General features: G+C 36.5%; 1 protein-coding gene across 1 annotated transcript; it reads left to right on the forward strand.

Moving 5' to 3' along the window:
- Nucleotides 1-35: 35 nt before the first annotated feature.
- LOC133333662 (cilia- and flagella-associated protein 161-like) lies at nt 36-546 on the forward strand. Its single transcript, XM_061541951.1, has 3 exons — nt 36-146; nt 204-305; nt 364-546. The coding sequence occupies exons 1-3, from the start codon at nt 36-38 to the stop codon at nt 544-546; spliced, it is 396 nt and encodes a 131-aa protein (XP_061397935.1).
- Nucleotides 547-25,217: the final 24,671 nt, after the last annotated feature.

Below are 25,217 nucleotides of genomic sequence, written 5' to 3' on the forward strand. Positions count from 1 at the left end.
AGTGTGTAGATGATCCAACGGGTAAGGACCCTTTGATGTTGTACACAGCCCCAAAATCATGGGATCTAACATCGATTATACCGAACTCTTTTGATACGCGGAAATATGGAGAAATTAATTTGACGTTGGGTTTGTGTTCCAAAAAGGTAAACATGGAGTAAAAATTACGCCCTTCCTACTCATTTTTATTGTTATAACCTTAGAATTGTGGACCTGGTAAACAAATTCCGGCTGCCTATACCCATTGGTATTGTCAGCATATTGATCCGCATAAACGTTTTGAGACCGAGGGGACACCATTGCCGGTAAGAAAATTAAGTGAACTCCCACCATCTCTCATTCCCCCTTCTCCCTCCATTATAGAGCAATGAACCTTTGGTCATAACCCACATGGCAACGAATCGTAATCTCGCTGCCGAAAACACGGTCATACAAACCTTATTCGGCCCGGAATTTTTAGTTTCTGTACAAAATTATCGAAATATTTTCAAACGTGAGACCTGGCAGAATTTATGGATAATCAGCAATGGGCATCAGTGTAAATAAATTTGCCAGAAAAATCCCCATACTTCGATTCTGTCACGTGATTATACAACATCGGCCAACCACTAACGCGATGGATAATAAATTTTCGAACCAAAAACACATTTCATCTATAATTCCATTAAAATTACAATCTAATTGTTTATTGGCATTTTTTTCTTTCTTGATAATCCGCCGTAAAAATAGCTGGACCCTAAACTTCGCAAATCACGCACAAATCAGCCGATTATGGAACGTGATATCAGCTTTTTTTGCTATGCCTGAAATAGGTTCGACACGTGAAAGCTGTATTTGTCGGTCGGTCGACCATTAAATGGCAACAAATGCCAGTTATAACGCTTAGTGGTTTATGGCGGCAGATAAGAGAATCTGAAATGAAAATAACTTCGAGGCGTTCGAGAGGTTTCAGATATTTGAAGAAATATTATGATTAGGCTGCACTGCGCACAGCATGTCTGGCAAAACAACAAATGATGATAAAAAAAATTTAGAAGATATCTAAGGCGTTAATTTTTTTAAAGAATATTTTTTCGAACTGACCAGAGGTGTGGCTTTTTATACCCTTCACCACACTGTGGTACAGGGTATTATGTCTTTGTGCATATGTTTGTAACAGGCAAAAATAATCGAGATAGACCCATGGTTCCTTTTGAGAATATGCATAGAATCACTTTCTGAGTCGATTTACGCATGTCCGTCTGTCCGTCCGTCCGTCTGTCCATGTTAAATTGTAAACAAAGTACAGGTCGCATTTATGATCCGAATTGGATGAAATTTGGCATAGGTCACTTATTTGGCCCAAGGACGAACCCTATTGAAATTGGGAAAAATCGGTTCAGATTTAGATATAGCTCCCATATATATATTTAACCGATTTAATGTAAACAGTCCCTATATAACTTTCGATTTGCACGAAATTTAGTACAGCCTAATCATTTAGGTCTAGAATGATGTCTGCCAAGTTTCGTGAAAATCGGTCCAGATTTAGATATAGCTCCCATATATAGTTTCGTCCGATTTCATGTAAATGGTGCCCCAAAGTCTCTATATATCTTTCGATTTGCACGAAATTTGGCATAACGTACTGAATTGAGTCTAGAATGGTGTCTGCCCAGTTTCAAGAAAATCGGTCCAGATTTAGATATAGCTCCCATATATAGTTTCGTCCGATTTCATGTAAATGGTGCCCCAAAGTCCCTATATATCCTTCGATTTGCACGAAATTTGGCATAACGTACTTAATTGGGCCTAGAATGATGTCTGCCAAGTTTCATGAAAATCGGTCCCGATTTAGATATAGCTCACATATATAGTTTCGTCCGATTTAATGTAAATGGGGCCCCAAAGTCCCTATATATCTTTCGATTAGCACGAAATTTGGTACAGCCTAATCATTTAGGTCTAGAATGATGTCTGCCAAGCTCCGTGAAAATCGGTCAAGATTTAGATATAGCTACCATATATAGTTTCGTCCGATTTCATGTAAATTGTGACCAAAATCCATATATATCTTTCGATTTGCACGAAATTTGGCATAACGTACTGAATTGAGCCTAGAGTTATGTCTGCCAAGTTTCGTGAAAATCAGTCCAGATTTAGATATAGCTCCCATATATAGTTTCGTCCGATTTCATGTAAATTGTGCACCAACATCCATATATATCTTTCGATTTGCCCGAAATTTTGCACAACGTACTGAATTGAGCCTAGATTGATGTCTGCCAAGTTTCGATAAAATCGGTCCATATTTCTATATAGCTCCCACATATAGTTTCGTCCGATTTCATGTAAATGGTTCACCAAAGTCGCTATATATCTTTCGATTTGCACGAAATTTGGCATAACGTACTGAATTGAGCCTAGAGTGATGTCTGCCTTGTTTCGTGAAAATCGGTCCAGGTTTAGATATAGCTCCATTTTATTATAGATTGATTTTATGTAATTGACGCACCAAGGAACCAATAGGAACAAAACGTTCTAAAGTTAGTATAACCTAACCTGTGACAAGTTTGTTTGAAATCGCTTAATATGTGGATATAGCTTACATATATTTTTTCGCCCGATATCAAGCAAATTGGGCATCATACTCCTCATGTTAGTCAGATTGACATCAAATTTTGCACAACGTACAAAATTGAGCATAGAATTACGTAGTTGCGTTTTCTAGAAGTACAGACATAGTCAACCGGATGACCTATTTTTATTTGTTTGAAGTCGATTTACATACTTTATGGATAGATCTAGGTAGATTCACATGTAGATAAATATCACATATTTTATTTCATCCAATTTCATGTTAATAGTCCTGTTTAATGTACCCATAGTGGTGAAGGGTATCCTAGAGTCGGCCCCGTCCGACTTTACTACTTTCCTTACTGGTTTTAAAAGAGTATTTTTTCGAACTGACCCAAGCCGTGGATTTTTTAAAGGAATATTTTTTTCGCGGACAACTAAGGTGTGGACTTTGTAAACGGAATTTTTTTCGAAGACAACTAAGTCGTGGATTTTGTAAACGGAAATTCTTTCGAAGACAACTAAGGCACAGATATATTATAAGAATATTTTTTTCGTATTGAACTAAGATGCGGATTTTTTAAAAGAATATTTCTCAAAGCCATCTATAAATAATTTTAGATTTTCTAAATTTGTACAACAATGACTGGGCAATAAATTAATAGCTGCCGAAACCAACATCAGCGCCATTTTCATTCCATAATAAAGCACACTTTTGAACGGCTGCAATTTTGTCAAGTCATTTTGCGGTTGGAAACCCCTTTCATATGTGTGGGTGTTATTTTTCGCAACAAAGTATAGTGCGTCTTATCATCAACACCTGTCCTCATGAAAATCCCATTAAACGATTTATATTTTTTTATTGATTAGTTTTTTCTCATTCTCTGATAATTTAAAACACGAGTCAAATTTGTTCCAAAAATAAAACAATAATTTTAGAACAATAGCCTATCAGGGTTTCATCGTGTGCAAGTTGATGATATGCGATGACTATCGGTGGGGCGACGGAGTGAAAGAATTTGTTTAATTAGAAACCTTTAAACGCCGTTGATCAAATCTGAAGTCCCGCTAAAATGCCTTATCAGAAACAGTTGAAATGATCTCTCTCTCTTTGGCATTACGGTTTTTTGGAGGGCAACCTATACATATTTATATAGAAAATGTTTCATATTGGTCTATGCTGGGAAATAGCCCCAAATTGAAAAATATCGCCCATTTTTCCATATTTTGAAGGACTTAGGCGCATTTTCTTGGCGAAAGGAGCTGTAATATGGCATTTCGTTTTCTCGAGGGTTTAAGATTAGCCCTATTCAAAGTCCCGTTCCAATTTAGGTTTTGCCCCTTTTATGTTGCTCTTGGCTCCATTTTAGATACTTACTTACTTAGCTGGCTTGTTACAGAACGGTTGTTTCATAAGCCGAGCTTAAAAAAAGATTTCCAAGCGCGTCGGTCTTGTGCGCAAGTCCACCAATTTGGAAGACCACGTTCCACGATGTTGTTTTCTACTTGGTCTTTCCATCTAATTCGTGGCCATCCCCTTCTACGGGAACCATCAGTAGGCTCATTTTTATATGCCTTTTGAGCTGGGGCATTTTCATTCATCCGCACAACATGGCCTAGCCACCGTAGTCGCTGCAGCTCAATACGACTGACTATGTCGATGACCGCGAATAAATTGTAAAGCTCATGGTTCGCGAATAAATTGTAAAGCTCATGGTTCATTCGACGCCGATATTCACCGTCGACGCAGATCGGCCCGTAGATCTTTCGGAGAAATTTTCTCTCAAACACCCCAAGAGCTGCCTCATCTGCTTGCGCAAGTACCCATCCTTCTGATCCATATAATAGCACGGGTAGTATCAGCGTCATGTAAAGTGTGAGTTTGGTTTGGCGGGAAGTGGCCTTGTTTCTAAACTGCTTACTTAGACCATAGTAGCATCTGTTGGCCATCACAATCCTTCTCCGAATTTCAAAACTGATTTCATTTGTTTTATTTATGGCGGTACCAAGGGGTATATAAAGTCTTTAACTACCTCGAAGCTGTAGTTCTCAAGTTCCACAGTTGGTCCGAGTCTACTGGACGTCTTGCGCGTTGATACCATCAGTTTGGTCTTCTCGCCGTTTACTGCCAGACCCACTTTGGGTCTGGCAATTCGTTCAAAGGTGTCTATTACCGCTCGCAATGTTCGACTAATTATGTCAATGTTGTCGGCATTTCTGTTGATAGAGTGTCATTTCTGTTCACCTTTGCATCTCGTATGACCTTTTCCAGCACGATGTTGAACAGGTCACACGACAAACTGTCACCTTGTCTGAATCCTCGCTCGGTATTAAAGGGCTCCGAGATGTCATTTCCGAATTTAACTTCTAACCTTGTGCTAGTTAAAGTTACACTGCATAGCCGTATTAATTTTGCAGGAATGCCGAACCCCGACATGGCTTTAAACACCTCTGAATGGATAGGGCTCATTCACACAGCACACTGGATAGCACATTATATGCGATTTTAGATATTGTAGATATTAAGTCAGCATCACAGATTTTCCAAGGGCTTGGTCACCTTCTAGTACACGATGTATGAATTCTTCCGATTTGTAGTTCCCTAGGTAGTCACGTGCATAATTCTTCACGACCTTTCGGTGTTTCTTAATTTTGTTGAGGTCTTGGTCGATATATCTCTGATAATAGCAGATTGTTCTCTAATATACTGGAAGACAGTGCCTATTTTGACCTAGCAATTTTGAGTACTTTTTATACCCTTCAGCACACTGTGTTACAGGGCATTATGTCTTTGGGCATATGTTTGTAACAGGCAAAAGGAAACGAGATAGACACATGGTTCCTTTTGTGAATATGCATAGAATCACTTTCTGAGTCGATTTACTCATGTCCGTCTGTCCGTCCGTCCATGTATTTTTGTTAACAAAGTACAGGTCGCATTTATGATCCGATTTGGATGAAATTTGGCACAGTTCACTTATATGGCCCAAGGACGAACCCTATTGAAATTGGAGAAAATCGGTTCAGATTTAGATATAGCTCCCATATATAGTTTCGTCCGATTGATACACCAAACTCCCAAAAGTTGTCCGATTGGCACAAAATTTTGCATTTTTGTTGAAATCGGTTCAGATTTTGATATAGGTATTATATATTCGTTCGATTTTATGTAAATGTTGGTTACACGAAATTTGGCAGAGGGTATTAAATTGAATATAGAGTGATTACATTACAACAAATGGTGTATGCAACGGTTACTCAATTCGGTCCATTTATATATAGCTCCCAAAAAATTCAAATCTATACGTTTGACATGCAATTTTTCATTGATTTCAGAATGGCCGTTCTATCTACAAGATATTGTAGATATTAAAATGTCCTGCATGTACCCAAAGTGGTGAAGGGTATCATATAGTCGACCCCGTCCGACTTTTGAACTTTCCTTACTGGTTTAGGAACATATACTCTTCGTTACTTGCTTCCGAAGTGTTGGCTTATCAAAAAAAAATCCTTGTTGCTGATTTTTTTGGGTCTTACCCGACGTATGTCTGATAGGCATATCACCGTTTTGCGGGAAAGCAGGACTTTAAAGTGTCCGAGCTGGCAACAGGTTTCCAAAGTCTTTTAAGAGCATCCACTCTTCGCTTCTTTGCCCTCCGTGGCTATTTACTTTCGAAGCACTGGTTTGTCGGTTACTGCCGACTAAGGAAAGACAGTTTCCCCATTAGAAAGGTCTTCAGTACTATACCTAACGGTAACTTTTAACTAGAAGTTGAGACCTTGATGACCGCAGTTCGAACAAATTTTTTTTAATAATCCACGCCTTAGGTCAGTACGAAAAATAAATATTTTAAAAATCCACGCCTTAGGTCAGTACGAAAAATAAATATTTTAAAAATCCACCCCTTAGGTCAGTACGAAAAATAAATATTTTAAAAATCCACGCCTTAGGTCAGTACGAAAAATAAATATTTTAAAAATCCACGCCTTACGTCAGTACGAAAAATAAATATTTTAAAAATCCACGTCTTAAGTCATCTTATAAAAAATCCATGAAATTTTTTTTTTTTTTTTTGGTTTTGATTTCCAAGTGATCCGCATTGGATCACTATTTAAATATTATCAAAATAATATTTGCAATGCCACTTTTATTTGACATTTGGTTTCTTTTCTGTTGTCTCCGTATTTGTCAAACAATTATGTCATGTCACTTGGGTGAATAATTTCATCTCAAATTAAATTTTGTTTATCAGCGTTTAAACAATGACTAAGTTTATAGCTCCCGTGGACCATGTGCACGGGTTGCTAAAATTTGTAATCGTATTGTAAAGAAAAGTCACAACAGTCCCGTGAAATATTACACAGGCACGTCCTGTCACTGCATTATAGGGGAAATATACGACACTTTAAAGTGTTCATTCACCTTAGGCAGATGCAAATGGGACTGAACTCTATGGGATGGATTCCCACGATGAATATGAAGTTTAATATTCCTAAGATTTTCAACAGCTTTTGCCTTCAATCAGGTGATTTGTTTTTATCATAAATTACTATTTCGTAATTCCCTGAAGCAGATCACAAAATATATAAACCTGTACTGAGATGTTTATTGGTCCCCCCATATATATCTGTCTTTCTAATCACTTTAATATTTACCCAGAAAATTACGTCTTTTGTCAAGGAGATGGAAAACGAAATGAAAGAAACCCGACTGAAAACATCTGCGAATTATAACACCTTGCTTGCCTATGGCCTTAGGCTTCTCGGAAACTCAGGGTCTTTCCTGATAAATGACGTTGCTATTCTTCTTTATCCAATAATTGGGGGGGTTAAATAAAAATTTTACAACCACTTTTTTAATAACATCTGATAAAAAAAGATTATTTTCATGGTCGGGGTAATAATTTTGTTTTCGACATCTATTGACGTCATCGGCGGGACCATAAACCTTGTCCGTGATTTAAAATCTGTTAACAGAAAATTTTAATGGGGTTTTTTGATTTCGTTTTTCTTCCTCTGTGATATCTACATATATTTTGTTACCCTGCATAAAAATTATATGGTGTGCGAAATATCGGTCATTACGTTTTTGGGGCAAAACGTGATTTTTATATGCGTCTTGAAAATTTTACGTATCGGTATCTGATAAAATTTAGTGAGAGGGGAAAATTAGGGAGATATTAAAAATAATTTATTCTCATAATATTTTCTATAGATAAAAATACTTAGCGGAAAGTAATTACAATAAAAACCAGTAAGGAAAGCAGTCAAGTCGGACGGGGCCGACTATATGATACCCTTCACCACTTTGGGTATATTTAACAGATGAATCCTAACCGATGTCGCATTTTTAAAGGACTAGTAAAATGAAATTGGATCCATAAACATGTCATTCTGCAACCGCTACTAAATTTTTCATTTGGTCAGATATAGAAGCTATATCTAAATCTGAACCGATTTTCACGAAACTTAACACACATCATTCTAGACTTAATTTCTTACACTGTGCCTAATTTCGTGCAAATCTAAAGGTATAAAGGGACTTTAGTGCCCCATTTACATAAAATCGGACGAAAATATATATGGGAGCTAATTGTGTTCGAATAAATATCCACGCCTTAGTTGTGTTCGAAAAAATATTCTTTTAAAAAATCCACGCCTTAGTTGTGTTCGAAAAAATATTCTTTTAAAAAATCCACGCCTTAGTTGTGTTCGAAAAAATATTCTTTTAACAAATCCACGCCTTAGTTGTGTTCGAAAAAATATTCTTTTAACAAATCCACGCCTTAGTTGTGTTCGAAAAAATATTCTTTTAAAAAATCCACGCCTTAGTTGTGTTCGAAAAAATATTCCTTTAAAAAATCCACGCCTTAGTTGTGTTCGAAAAAATATTCTTTTAAAAAATCCACGCCTGGCTTCTATATTTATCCCGATAAGTTATCACCAGACCTAGAAATATTTAAAATTAATTTTCAATAAAGTTTCCTTAAACAAATCTCATTCCCTTGGCACCATCTTATCTTCAGATAACTTTCCAACAAGATATTTTTATTAAAATATTTTTTGTTTTAATTTTCTCCATATCTCCAACAGAGATCCCCAATATCGTTCGATATTCATATGACCATGTGGGGCCAATGGAAAAATTCCCCTAACATTTATCAATAAGGCCAAGTACCTGTAAGCCAAAAGATACGTCATCAAATTTTTAACGCCACCCAAACAATCATCTTCGCTAAAGGCGTACGGCCAAAAGACGTCACCATCCACCACAGACATTTCCAGGAATTTAACCCGATCATGCCGTCGTAATATTGGGGACGAGGGAACTACTTCAGACCTGTGGCCAAACAATAACATTGATTTATCAATCATCATCATCTGTGTGTTCATTTATAATGAAATCTATGTCTATAGAGGGTACTTCAAATTTTGAATTGGCAAATTCCATGAGGTCATCAAAATACTGATATGAAGATTGTCACCGGATATAATTTGGAATATTAATTAAAATACAAATATTTTTCTTAAGGGGAAGGGGCTTTATTGCGCAATTAATTATCAATTTTCAAGTGCTGGAAATCCGTCGCCAGATCCACGACACTTGATTAGAACTATCTCTCAAAATATAGGTTGTTCAAAAATAATATTAACGCGATAATTGCATTTAAATTGAAGAAACCAAAAACCCAAGACAATTTCAATGGAACTGATAAAGAAAACTAGTTTTTTCGGTGTTGTAAAAAAATTGTTGATATTTTTCTTTGAGTGTATGGGTGTGATATCATTACTTGTATTTTGTTATTAGCCAATTTTTTCCATTACAACGAATCTATTACTTTCATAAATATTTGATTTTTATACTTGTTTTCTTATCTGTTAACGTTGTAATCTTAATACCAGTGTGGTATAAATTGCAATTTACTTTACAAATAAATCTAAAACTGTTTTATTTGCCATCATATTGTTAGTCTATAAAATTTATTATGTCGCATTATATGTCTACGCTTGTCAGAGGTTTGTATAATGTAATGAAAAGAAAAAAAAAATAAATGCAAGTCATGTCTTCCAATCGAAGTCAGCAACAAGTTGATTTCATTTTCTATTTAACATCGAAGGACCAACATGTTTTATTTCAGCAGCGCCATCTATACCTCAAGTGTACCAAACAAAACGCCATATCTCCAATTATAGTATTACCAAATATCCAGTTACAATAAAGATACTCGTCAGTACATTTTTCGTTTTTCATAATAAAAAACAAAATATATCTGCAAAACAACATCGAAGGACCAAAAAGTTTTATTTCAGCAGCAACGACATCTATATCTCAAGTTACTAAGGAAAAAATGTCATATCACCAATTATGGTTATGCCAAATTTACAATTATCCCTAAAATATTTACCATTACCTTTTTCGTCCCACTAATATAAATCAAAACAAGTAAGAAAAGTAGTAAAGTCGGACGGAGCCGACTATATGATACCCTTCAACACTATGGGTATATTAAACAGGACTATTAACACGAAATTGGAAATGTGAATCTACCTAGATCTATCCATTGGGACAAAAGTATGTAAACCGACTTCAAATAAATATCAATAGGTCATCCGTTGTGCTATGTCTGTTCTTCTAGAAACCGCAACTACGTAATTCTATGCTCAATTTTGTACGTTGTGCAAAATTTGATGCATAGAGTTTTTTGTCTTTTGTCTGCAGGCAGGTAAAGTTCGAAGATGGGCTATATCGGTCCATATTTATGAATAGCTCCCATATAACGGTACCGCTCAATTTTCTATATTTTGGGGTTCTTGAGCGTGTTTTTCTACCGAATGTCTCCACAAAACTTTATAAATATCGGTCAACTTTTTCTGGTAGCCCCCATATAACAGTACCGTCTATTTACGGTTTTTGGGGGTTTTAGGCGCGTTTTTAAACCGAATTTGCTGAAATTTGGTACAATGGTTTCTTATTGGGTAAATCGAATTCAAACTAATATCAATAGGTCATCCTTTGGGCTATGCCTGTACTTCTATAACACGCAACTACGTAATTTGATGCCCAATTTTGTACGTTGTGCAAAACTTTGATGTCAATCTGATTAACATGAGGAGGTTGATGCCCAATATATGAACCGATTTCAACGAAACTTGTCACAGGTTAAGTTATACTAATTTCAGTACGTTTTGTTCTTATCAGTCATATATTGGTTCCTTGGTGCGTCAATTACTTAAAATCAATCTATAATATTAGGGGGCTATATCTAAATCTGGACCAATTTTTACGAAACATGCCAGACATAACTCTAGGCTCAATTCAGTACGTTATGCCAAATTTCATGCAAATCGAAGGATATATAGGGACTTTGGTGCACCATTTACATGTAATCGGACGAAACTATATATGGGAGCTATATCTAAATCTGGACCGATTTTCTCAAAACTTGGCAGACATCATTCTAGGTTCAATTCATTACGTTATGCCAAATTTCGTGCAAATCGAAAGATATATAGGGATTTTGGTGCACCATTTACATGACATCGGACGAAACTATATATGGGATCTATATCTAAATCTGGACCAATTTTCTCGAAACTTGGCAGACATTACTGTCGGCTCAATTCAGTACGTTATGTCAAATTTCGTGCAAATCGAAAGATATATAGGGATTTTAATGCACCATTTACATGAAATCGGACGAAACTATATATGGGAGCTATATCTAAATCTGGACCGATTTTCACGAAACTTGGCAGACATCATTTTAGGGTCAATTCAGTACGTTATGCCAAATTTCGTGCAAATCGAAAGATATATAGGGATTTTTGTGCACCATTTACATGACATCGGACGAAGCTATATATGGGAGCTATATCTAAAACTGGACCGATTTTTCCCAATTTCAATAGGGTTCGTCCTTGGGCCAAATAAGTGAGCTGTGCCAAATTTCATCCAAATCGGATTATAAATGCGACCTGTACTTTGTTTACAATTTAACACCAACAGACGGACAGACGGACGGACATGCTTACAAACATATGCACAAAGACATAATACCCTGTACCACAGTGTGGTGAAGGGTATAAAAATATTAGCCGAACCACATCGAAAAACTGTTTTAAGAACCATGTTACGTGCAGAACTCACGTGTCAAATATTATTCCGAAACGATTTTTTTATTTTAATTAATTTTTATTTAGTAGAATATTCAGAAGGTACAGGATTCTACTGCAGGACGATAAACAACAAATATTTATACCCTAGACAACTATGTTGTCAGGGTATTATAGCTTTGTGCAACCCCAAGAGTTTGTAACCGATCGTCATATCTCGACTAGCTGAGTTGATCTAGACATGTGTGTCCGTCCGTCTGTCCATTATAAATTGTAAACACGATACAGGCCACAGTTATGGACCAATCTTCAAAAAAATTTGGCATGTAGGATGGGTTCTGGCCAATGAAGAACCCATCCTAGCTTTGCGCGCATTTGTCGACTGAATTCGCTGTAATTTAGTACTTTGGGTTCTTATGGGGTAGCAAATCTCTCCATTAAAAGTTATAAATATGGGTCCATTTTATCGGTGCCGTCATATTGGGTAGCAAATCTGTCCACTAAAAATTATAAATATATGTCAAATTTTTCGGATGGTCTACATAAAACTGTACCCCTAATTTTTGGTATTTTTGTGTGCGACTGAATTCGATGTAATTTGATATTCTGTAGTCGAATATGGTAACAAATCTCCCTCACAAAAATTATTAATATTCGCCCCATTTTAGAGGTAGTCCCCATATAACCTCCTTTTTATACCCTTCACCACACTGTGGTACAGGGTAATAGGTCTTTGTGCATATGTTTGTAACAGGCAAAATGAATCGAGATCAACGCAGGGATCCTTTTGAGAATATGCATAGAATCACTTTCTGAGTCGATATATGCATGTCCGTCCGTCCGTCTGTAGATGTTAAATTGTAAACAAAGTACAGGTCGCATTTATATTCCGAATTGGATGAAATTTGGCAGAGGTCACTTATTCGGCCCAAGGACGAACCCTATTGAAATTGGGAAAAATCTGTTCAGATTTAGATATAGCTCTCATATATATATTTTCGTCCGATTTAAGGTAAATGGGACACCAAAGTCTCTCTTTATCTTTCGATTTGCATGAAATTTGGCACAGAGTACTGAATTAAGTCTAGAACGATGTGTGTTAAATTTCGTGAAAATCGGTTCAGATTTAGATATAGCTCCCATATATATTGTCGTCCGATTTTAGGTAAATAGTGCACCAAAGTCCCTATATATCCTTCGATTTGCACGAAATTTGGCACAGCGTACTGAATTAAGTCTAGAACGATGTGTGTTAAATTTCGTGAAAGTCGGTTCAGATTTAGATATAGCTCCCATATATATTGTCGTCCGATTTTAGGTAAATAGTGCACCAAAGTCCTTGTATATCCTTCGATTTGCACGAAATTTGGTATAGAGTACTGAATTAAGTCTAGAAAGATGTGTGTAACATTTCGTGAAAATCGGTTCTAATTTAGATATAGCTCCCATATATATTTTCGTCCGATTTTAGGTAAATAGTGCACCAAAGTCCCTATATATCCTTCGATTTGCACGAAATTTGGCACAGCGTACTGAATTAAGTCTAGAACGATGTGTGTTAAGTTTCGTGAATATCGGTTCAGATTTAGATATAGCTCCCATATATATTATCGTCCGATTTTAGGTAAATAGTGCACCAAAGTCCCTATATATCCTTCGATTTGCACGAAATTTGGCACAGCGTACTGAATTAAGTCTAGGACGATGTGTGTTAAATTTCGTGAAAATCGGTTCAGATTTAGATATAGCTCCCATATAGATTATCGTCCGATTTTAGGTAAATAGTGAACCAAAGTCCCTATATATCCTTCGATTTGCACGAAATTTGGCATAGCGTACTGAATTAAGTCTAGAACGATGTGTGTTAAATTTCGTGAAAATCGGTTCAGATTTAGATATAGCTCCCATATATATTGTCGTCCGATTTTAGGTAAATAGTGCACCAAAGTCCTTGTATATCCTTCGATTTGCACGAAATTTGGTATAGAGTACTGAATTAAGTCTAGAAAGGTCTGTTTTAAATTTCGTGAAAACCGGTTCAGATTTAGATATAGCTCTCATATATATTTTCGTCCGATTTTATGTAAATGGTGCACCAAATTTAGATTTATAAAAAAATGAAGAACTCAAAATAATATTTTTTTAATACTGCAATAATCGACGATTTTCCTTTCCTTGGTGCACTCCAACCCACTTTAATATAAAAACGTGCACATTTTTATTGTCTTTCAGCTTGATGTACATATCTATGCCAGACAGTTGTTGTTATAATTTTCCTTTTTTGTTGTTGTTTTATTATTTCTGATGAATTTAATACAAATCTGATATAAATCTGTTAATCTGTTGACGGACAACAGCGATCACTGAACAAACTTTAGTTTGCATGAGACTTACTCGCGATCACTTTGTTTACACATGCGAGTAGTACAAGCGTGATTAATAGCCGGCTCACTGTTTCCTCTCAAAATAAATCAGACAGCCCATCTCCAATGCAGGTGGAGATATCAACAACCAACAGAAATGCAACACAAATTGTAAATAAATCTTATGTTAATTATTTTAAATAATTATTACTTATTAATAGGTGTGTGTGTGTGTATGTTTGTAAGTGGAGATGCATTCTTGAGCGTGATGATTTAATTTAACATAGTAAAACGATAAATAAAACGATGCTGTTGAAGCAGCTGGAATTTATGATAATGCTATAGGTAAGCAAACTATGGTGTGAAGTTGGAATACTTTTTTTGTGGGTTATACCCGTGTAGAAAAATTTGATAAGTTTTTTTAAAAGCCACCTCCTATTGGTATATTTGTAAGAAGAAAAAAAATAAATCCACACCCACTGTTGTGTAGGAATGATTGTTTTATAGAATCCATGCCTCTGGCAGGGATAAATAATAAATCTTGCAGATGTAGGAAAATTTTTTCTTTTTTTTAATCCAGAGCTCTAGCAGGACTTGAAAATATCGATCTGCTTAGTCAATAAATTTCCAACTGGGTCTCTCCTATTTGTTTTTATACCCTCCAACATAGTATGGAAGGTATATTAATTTTGTTTATCCGTTTGTAACTCATCGAATTAATCATTTCCGAACCTATAAAGTATATATATTCTTGATCAGCATCTACACGAATCGAGATAGATCGCCAAAATTTTGCCTAGAGTCGTAATTTTTCTGCAAGCAGGCCAAGTTCGAAGATTGGCAATATCGGTCCACGTTTAGGCATAGCTCCCCCATAAATGTACCCCCGCCCTTGCCGTTTTTGGGGTTCCAATTGGATCGAATTGGCTGTAATTTAGTACTTTGAGTTCTTATTGGGTATCATATCTCTCCATATAAATATAAGTCCACAGTACCCCCAATGTTCGGTTTTTTGGGTTCTTGAGCTCGTTTTTCAACCGAATTCGCTGAAATTTGGTACCTTATGTTCTTTTTTGGTATTCAATTTCTCCACTAACAATTATAAATATAGGTCCACTTTTTCGGGTAGACCCCATATAAGGGTACTCCCCAATTTTCGGTATTATTGGGGTTCTTGAGCTCGTTTTCAACCGAATTCTCTAAAATTCGGTACATTGTGTTTTGTTAGGTACCAAATTTGTACACAAAAAATTATAAATTTAGGTCCACTTATTCTGGCAGCCCCCATATAACGTAGCCAACAATTTACAGTATTTTGGGGGTCTTGAGCTTATTTTTCAACCTAATTGGCTGTAATTTAGTACAGTGAGTTATTATTGGGTAGCAAATCTCTTTACTAAACAATATATATAGGTAATTTTTTTCGGTAGCCCCCATATAAGGGTACCCCACAATTTTCGGTATTTTGGGGTTCTTGAGCGCGTTTTTCAACCGAATTCGCTGAAATTCGGTTACCACATTTCTCCACTAAAAATTGTGACTATAGGTCCACCTTTTCTGGTAACCTCCATATAACGGTACCCCCAATTTTCAGATTTTGGGGTGTTCCGACTGCATTTTACGCCCGAATTGCCTGTAATTTAATACTTTGCGATCTTATTGGGTAGCAAATCTCGCCACTAAAAATTATACAAATTGGTCTTTTTTTCGGGTAGCCCCCATATAAGGGTACGACCCCCCACCCACCCCTCAAATTTTCGGTATTTTGGGATTCGTGGGTTTTGGGTTTTTTTATAGTCGTATATGCTAACAAATCTCCCTCCCAAAAATTATTAGTATTCGCCCTCTTTTAGAGGTAGTCCCCATATAACGCCCTTTTTATTTCCTTCACTACACGGTGGTACAGGGTATTATGTGTTTGTGCAGATGTTTGCAAGAGGCAAAAAGAAACAAGATAGACACATGGTTCCATTTGACAAAATGCATAGAATCACTTTCTGATTCGATTTATGTCTGTCTGAGTCCGTCGGTCAGTAGGTCCGTCTGTTAATGTCCGATTTAAATAAAATTTGGCACAGTTCATCTATTTGGCCCAAGGACGGAGCCTATTGAAATTGGTGAAAATCAGTTTTTCCTGAAAATCGGTTCAGATTTAGATATAGCTCCCATATATATTTTCGTCCGATTTAATGTAAATGGTGCACCGAAGTCCTTACCTATCTTTCGATTTGCACGAAATTTGGCGCAGCGTAATAAATAAGGTCTACAATGATTTGTGTAAAGTTTAGTGAAAATCGGTTCAGATTTAGATATAGCTCTAATTAATATTTTCGTCCGATTTAAGGTAAATGGTATACCAAAGGCCGTTAATATGTTTCGATTTGCACGAAATTTGGCTTGGTATACTGAATTAGGTCTAGAATGATGTGTGTTAAGTTTCGTGAAAATCGGTTCAGATTTAGATATAGCTCCCATATATATTTTCGTCCGATTTTATATAAAAGGGGGACCAATGTCCCTATATATCTTTCCGTTTGCACGAAATTTAGCACATCATAACAAATTAGGTCTACAATGATGTGTGTAAAGTTTCCTGAAAATCGGTTCAGATTTAGATATAGCTCCCATTTACATTTTCGTCCGATTTAAGGTAAATGGAATTCCAAAGTCCGTTAATATGTTTCGATTTGCACGAAATTGGGCATAGTGTATTGAATTAGGTCTAGAATGATGTGTGTTAAATTTCCTGAAAATCTGTTCAGATTTAGATATAGCTCCCATATATATTTTCGTCCGATTTAATGTAAATGGTGCACTAAAGTCCCGATATTTCTTTCAATTTGCACGAAATTTGGCACAGCGTAATGAATTAGGTCTACAATGATGTGTGTAAAGTTTCCTGAAAATCGGTTCAGATTTAGATATAGCTCCCATTTCTATTTTCGTCCGATTTAAGGTAAATGGAATTCCAAAGTCCGTTAATATGTTTCGATTTGCACGAAATTGGGCATAGTGTACTGAATTAGGTCTGGAGTGATGCGTGTTAAATTTCCTGATAATCGGTTCAGATTTAGATATAGCTCCCCTATACATTTTCGTCCAATTTTAGGTAAATAGTGCACCAAAGTCCCTATAAATCCTTCTATTTGCATGAAATGGCACAGCGTATTGAATTACGTCTACAATGATGTGTGTTAAGTTTCCTGAAAATCGATTCAAATTTAGATATAGCTCCCATTTATATTTTCGTCCGATTTTAGGTAAATAGTGCACCAAAGTCCCTATAAATCCTTCGATTTGCAAGAAATGGCACAGCGTATTGAATTACGTCTACAATGATGTGTGTTAATAGTGCACCAAAGTCCCTATATATCCTTCGATTTGCACGAAATCGGTTAAAACCGGTTCAGATTTAGATATAGCTCTCATATATATTTTCGTCTGATTTAATGTAGATACAGCACCAAAGCCCATATATATTTCTCATTTTGCTTTAAATCGGCCCGACTTATGATACCCTTCACCACTTTGCCTATGTTCAACAGATGAATCTTAACAGACATCACCATTTTAAGGGACCAGTAAAATGAAATTGGATCCATAAACATGTCATTCTGCAACCGATACTAAATTCTTAATTTGGTCAGATATAGAAGCTATATCTAAATCAGAACCGATATTCAGGAAACTTAACACACACCATTCTAGACTTAATTTATTACGCTGTGCCAAATTTCGTGCAAATCGAAAGATATATAGGGAATTTGGTGCACTATTTATATAAAATCGGAAGAAATTATATATGGGAGCTATATCTAAATCTGAACCGATTTTCTCGAAACTTGGCACACATCATTCTCGGCCTAATTAATTACGCTGTGCCAAATTTCATGCAAATCGAGAGATATATAGGGACTTTGGTGCACCATTTACATTAAATCGGATGAAAATTTATATCGACGCCTCCGAACCATAGTATGCTAATTCTGAAAAGTGAGTTTTTCAGTAGAAGCTTCCAAAGTATGGAAGTTTCTTTAATCTTACGTGCCATGCTAAGTACATTTTTGCTTATAACTTTGGTTTGGATTGGCCGATGATTACCAAAATTTCAGTGAATTTATATTAAGGACCGTAGTATCTAAAAACGTAAAGAACTTTAAAACATGCTAAGTCGACTTAGCATACTATGGTTCGGTGGCATCGATATGGAAGCTATATCTAAATCTGAACCGACTTTTCCCAATTTCAATAGGGTTCGTCCTTGGGTCAAATAAGTGACCTATGCTAAATTTCATCCAAATCGGATCATAAATGCGACCAATACTTTGTTCTCAAAACAACATGGACGGACGGACGAACGGACAGACGGGCATATTCTCAAAAGGAACCATGTGTCTATCTCGTTTCCTTTTGCCTGTTACAAAAACACAAAGACATAATACCCTGCACAAAGACATAATACCCTGTACCACAGTGTGGTGAAGGGTATAAAAATGTGGCATAGGTTGCAGAATGGCATGTGTTGGTTTACATATAGATAAAGATCAGATATTTAAGTTCGTTCAATTTTATGTCTATGTTCTTTCGAAAATGCGACGTCTGTTAAGATACATATGCAGAATATACCCAAAGTGCTGAAGGGTATCATATAGTCGGCTCAGTCCGACTGTTTTTTTTTTTAATCGTGCAAAAATTATTTGCCTTAGTTTTCATTCACATAACTATTTCATGTTTGTTGTTTTTTATTTAGCTTCGATATTTACATAAATTATATAAGTCAGGGTTATAAATAGATATTGTTCTCATTGCAAAGTATAATCGTACCAAATCGTACTTATTTTTTGTTCTGATAATATTGAACGCCTAAAACATGTGCTAATCGTTTTTTTTTTTTTTTTTTTTTTTTGCTTTGAAAATTATTTTCAGATATTTGAGATAGGGATCAGAACCTAGAACTTCTTAATCAAAAAAAAAATATCTTTATTAGAATCACGTGAATTTTATGAAGTGTGTTTTCCAGATGATTATTTGTTTTGTTTGAATATTGTTTAATACTTTGTTGTTTTTGTAGTATTGGTTTTAATTGATAATTGTTTTTAATCGTATCATTGGCATATTGGATCGTATGAGTATTTTGTGTTATATACAACAGCTGCCATAAAGATTTCCAAAGAAAATCAATGATTTGGAGGCTTATTGTTTATGGGACTAACTATTAAAAAAAGAATTATTTTTAAATGCCCCATTATATATTTCTTTGATATACAATATGGAACCTCATAGGGCGGTCTCCGATCGAAGGTGCAGAATACATTTTTAACTTATTAGGTGGTTTATAAAAATAGCATTTTTTTCTGCCAAGAAAAAATTCACAATCTTAAAAAAAGACGGTTGGTAAATTCTACAATCCATTTCCTCTCAATCTTCAACCTGAAGGCCTGAAACTACCTCTTTTAGTTATTTCTCCATCTCATTATCAATGTCAACAAGAACAAGAGCAAAGGAAATAAACTTATCTAAATACAATGAAAACAAAAATGTCATTTTTTTACAACAGCCTTTTACAACCTGCTATAACTATATGACATGCTGTTGTAAAAGTTGTGAGTGAGTCAACCCTATTCTGGCCCTTTAACTAGAGATGTGGCGCATTACGCGAACCATTTTATATCAATTATTCGAAAAAATTGTATATTATTTAACATTTGCAATAATTATCAGCCAATCAGTTAAATCGCAAATGAATGAATGCATTAAAAACGAATCTACTCGAATCCGACCCTAGGGTAATAAATTCAAAGGGTATTTATTAATTGAAGTGTTTGGATGATGATCGATTGGTTTGATTTTTTTTTTTGCGGCGAACAACAACTACAGGAGTATTTGTTATCGCTGAAAAGGTATTATTTAAAAAAGTCCAAGTCATCTTAAAATTCCATACTTTCGGGACAAACATAAAACGCGGAACAAATCAGATACCTATTTTAATATAAACCAGTAACGAAAGTAGTAACGTCGGACGGGGCCGATTATATAATACCCTTCACCATTTCTATTAAATCGGACGAATATATATGTATATATATATATATATACTAGCATATGCCCGCAACTTCGTTAGCGAATGTAGGAAATATTTAAAAATGTATAAACATTATATTTTATTTTCACAGAAAACTGCATATGTCAGAAAAAACAATCCACACATTAATACCAACCATAAATTAAATTTCAGTACCATTTAGTACCAAATTTCATGATTCGAGCTCTAAAGATTCACCAAATTTTCCATTTAGCACACATTATTTCCATAAGTACCCTATGCATATCCCGATCCTACACCCCCACAATGATTCCAAATTCAAATTCAGGATTCCAACTCTATTGGTTCACCCACAATTCAAATTGTACCAAATTTAGTACACAGTAGTACGAATTTCCAAAACTTCCTACATACCCCAATCCTACACCCCACAGTCATCCTAAATCCAAGTTTCAAGATTCCAACTTTATCGGTTGACCCACAATTCAAATTGTACCAAATTTAGTACACAGTAGTACGAATTTCCAAAACTTCCTACTTAACCCAAACCAACACCCCCACAGTGATCCTAAATCCAAGTTTCAGGATTCCAACTCTATCGGTTCACCCACAATTCAAATTGTACCAAATTTAGCACACAGTAGTACCAATTTCCAAAACTTCCTACATATCCCAAACCTACACCCCCACACTGATCCTAAATCCAAGTTTCAGGGTTATAACAATATGATCACCCACAAATCAAATCGTACTAAATTTTGTACATAGTAGTACCAATTTCCAAACCTTCCTACATACCCCAATCCTACACCTGTACAGTGATCCTAAATCAAAATTTCGAGATTTCAACTCTATCGCTTTACCCACAATTCAAACTGTATCAAATTTAGTACACATTAGTACTAATTTCCAAAAATGCATACATATCTCAATCGTACACCTCAAGAATGATCCTGATTCCAAATTTCATGATACTACTCTATTGGTTCTCCTAAAATTCAAATTTTACCAAATTTAGTACCATTTAGTACACATAAGTATCATTTTCTTAAACTGAATCCTGACCCCAATCCCACACCCCTACAGTGATCCTAACTTCAAATTTCATTGTTCCCGCTCTATCGGTTCACCCAAATCCAAACTGTACCGATTATAGTACCATTTAGTACTTTTCGTACTCACAAGTAAAAAATTTGTAAAACTACGTTCATATCCCAATCCTACACTCCGACGGTACTTTTAATTTCAAATTCCAGAATTCCAGCTCGATTTGTATCTCCAAATTAAATTTGTACCAAATATAGTACCATACAGTACTTTTCGTACACATGAGTACACGCTTTCAAAACCATCTCCTTAAATGAACCCTACTTCTCCACCATAATTCACATTCCAAATTTCAAGTTTTTAGCGCTATCCGATCACATGCTACAGAATTTTACGAAATTTAGTACATTTTCGTACTTTTCGATATCTATTGTTCGAATTTCCAAAAACCCTTTGGTACATCTATCCTACACTCCAACAACGATCACCAAACCAAATTTCAGAGTTCTAGCTCCACCGGTTCGCCAAATACAAATGGTATCAAATTTAGTACTTTTCGTACCGTTCTAGTACGAATTTCCAAAAACCCCGGCTTATCTGTCACCTTTGGACCAAGAGTGACCCTCACCCAAAATTTCAAGAATCTAGCTTCAGACGTTTCGTCTGGACGTTGATGAATCGTTAAATCAGTCAGTCAATCAGTCAGTCAATCACTTTACTCTTTTATTACTATAGATATATCAGTTCCCTGTGCCAAATTTCGAGCAAATCGAAAGGTATATAGGGACGAAAATGTATATGGGAGCTATATCTAAATCGGAACCGATTTTCACGAAACTTAACACACATCATTTTAGACCTAATTTATGACGCTGTGCCAAATTTCGTGCAAATCGAAATATATAAAGGGACTTTGTTGCACCATTTACATTAAATCGGACGAACATATATATAGGAGCTATATCTAAATCTGAACCGATTTTCACAAAACTTTGCACACATCATTCTAGACTTAATTCAGTACGCTATGACAAATTTCGTGCTAATCGAAAGATTTTCATAGACTTTGGTGGAGCAATTACCTTAAATCGGATGGAAATATATATGGAAACTATTTCTAAATCTGAACCGATTTTCACGAAACTTAACACACATCATTCTAGACTTTATTCATTACGCTGTGCCAAATTTCGTGAAAATCGAAAGATATATAGGGACTTTGGTACACCATTTACCTTAAATCGGACGAAAATATGTATGAGAGCTACATCTAAATCTGAACCGATTTTTCCCAATGTCAATAGGATTCGTCCTTGAGCCAAACAAATGAGCTGTGCAAAATTTCATCCACTTCGGATCGTAAATGTGACCTGTACATTGTTTACAATTTAACATGTACAGACGGACGGACATGCATAAATCGACTCAGAAAGTGATTCTATGCATATTCCCAAAAGGAACCATGGGAACCCTGTACCACAGTGTGGTAAAGGGTATAATAAAGTTTTTGGTCCAATAGGGGTCTTCGTTGGCCAGTACCCATGCTACATGGTAAATTTGGTTCGTAACTGTGGCCTGTATCGTTTTTACAAATTATAATGGACAGACGGATGGACACACATGTCTAGATCGACTCAGCTAGTATAGATATGATAGATATAGATTTGATCGGTTTCACATCAGCAACACCTACAATATCCCAACACTCTTGGTGAACTAACAAGGTTGTAAGGCTCTTTCTAATCCGAAGAGGCCATATAAAAGTCGACCAAGGCGATCGGCAGAGAATATCGCTGGCATACGAGCCAGTGTTGTTGAGAGGTCCACAAGAACATCCCAAAAACGCCGTTCTCAGCAGTTGGGCATGGCTCGGTCCACTTTACAACGGAATATTCGCATTGATTTTCATTTGTTCCCGTACAAAATTCAATTGACGCAAAGAATGTTGCCCGCGGACAAGCCTCGTCGATTGGAATGGGCCCAAAGAGTCATCGAAATGGCCGAAGATAACGAGCAATTTTGGAACAAAATGATCATGTCCGATGAAGCCCATTTCACATTGAATGGGACCGTAAATAAGCAAAATTGCCGTCAAAATTGTCTCGTCATGACGAAAAAGTCACAGTTTGGTGCGGCGTTAGTGCGAAAACGGACATTGGGCCTTTTTTCTTCCAAAATGAAAATGGCCATGCTGTTACCAACAATCAGGAGCGTTATCGCAACATGAAGAATTTGTTTCCGGGCCGTTTGATGTCGAAAAGTGGTGATTTGGACTGGCCACCGCGTTCGCCCGATTTGACGCCGCCTGACTTCTTCTTGTGAGGAGATTTGAAGTCAAAGGTTGACGCCAGGACCGTAGAAGAGCTCAAGGACAACACTCGTGAAGAAATAGCCGCTATTCCGGCCGAAATGTTGGCAAAAACGATGGAAAATGCAGCAAAAAGGGCACAATACGTCATCAACGCCAGAGGCGGACATTTGAGAGATGTTCATATTCAAAAATTGATGTAAACAAATCGAATTAGAATCGCCAGTGAGTACCTTAAAAACGCTCGAACCACGAAAACTCATAACTTTTCTATCTATAGGTTCTACAAAGGCGACATGCAAATAAAGGCGGCCCTATAACGGGGAAGTGAATGTCCAATCTCGAGCCATTGCGAGATTCGTTAAAATGAGATTTACACCTCAGACTATTTTCCAAGTGATGAGGGAGTTTCAAGTCCGCAGAATCCACATTTCCAGAAGTGATATTAATATCATTGGACGAAGTGTTGGGCACGTCGCTGGGGGAATAAGTCGCGGAGCAAAGTCACACTACGACTGGACTTGGTTGGTGTCGTGTCCCTATAGGCGATATGCATGTAACCTCATCCAATTTTATTTCGACCCCGTCGAAAGTTCGCAACGTCTCCCACCTGTTTTTAATTTGGAAAGGGCTCCTCGAACACATACCGTTATACCTTCGTCTGACCATTCGTTTAATCAGATTAAGACTTCAGAATATTCTTCAAGTGATGAGGGAGTTGATGATCCTAATCGAAGTCCACATTTCCGGAAGTGATTTGGATATAAAAGAACACAGAGTTGGGCACTGAGGGAGTTGAAGGCTCGACGACGACTACGGACCTTTCAAGTCCGCATACGCCAATGTATTAGCGCAGAATTGACACAACCGCACACAAAGACTGAAGCTAATTGGTGCCGAGTCCGAACTAAACCCAATATCTTCCTTAAATATAATATCCTCCCGATAAAACCAGGACGCGGAATGCATGTTACATCACCCAGTTTTATTTTGGTGAGTAGCACCCTCGTCATAAGTCTGGGAAGCGACGTAACCTATCTGAGTCAAATTAGAAAAAGGGTCCCTTGAACCACGGACCGTGATACCTTAAACTAACTATGAAGCTGCGAAAGGCGTAGGGGGAAAGTCATTCATTCGAATATGCCAGTTGCTAGGGCATTAGTTGCACATGAAAGCAGCTACAGCATTGCGAAACCGGACATCCAGTATACGAAAGTAGAAGCCGTTCTGAACCGTAAATATTCCTAGTGTTAAGATTTCTTGTCTAGTGTGTAAGTTATAAATATTACTCCGAATAAGGCTTCCAGCCAGAGCTCAAGCGCCGCTTTCCTTGCTAACCATGCACAAGGGGCCTGAATGTCCAATTTACGGACTTACAAAACTTCGGCTGACCATAAAGTTGCAAAAAGCCTAGACTGAAGAGTGTAAAAACCGTGCGATTACGCCGGAAGCAAGAGTAGAGTTTGACTGCGCTAGCGCACTTTCCATAAGCACAATCCGGGAACTACAGCCGCATCAAATGGAAGCAACAGCGTTACATAAACCGGTAAGTCAGTATACGACCGTTCTGATGCATGGGTTTTGGATATTAATTGGACAACAAGACCCCTCTCCAGGAACAGCGAAAGTACCACAACAAAAATCTCAAATAATCGCAGTCTTGACATCTCCTGTCTAGTGTGTAAGTTGTAAATATTACTCCGAATAAAGTCACCAGTCAGAACATAAGTGACACTTTCCTTGGTTGTTGTTGTAGCAGTTTATAGGATTTGTATATTTCCTGTTT

The sequence above is a fragment of the Musca vetustissima genome, unplaced genomic scaffold (assembly GCF_032173495.1).
Source record: "Musca vetustissima isolate MV318-11 ecotype Yass unplaced genomic scaffold, APGP_CSIRO_Mvet_v1 utg8392, whole genome shotgun sequence".
NCBI lineage: Eukaryota > Metazoa > Arthropoda > Insecta > Diptera > Muscidae > Musca > Musca vetustissima.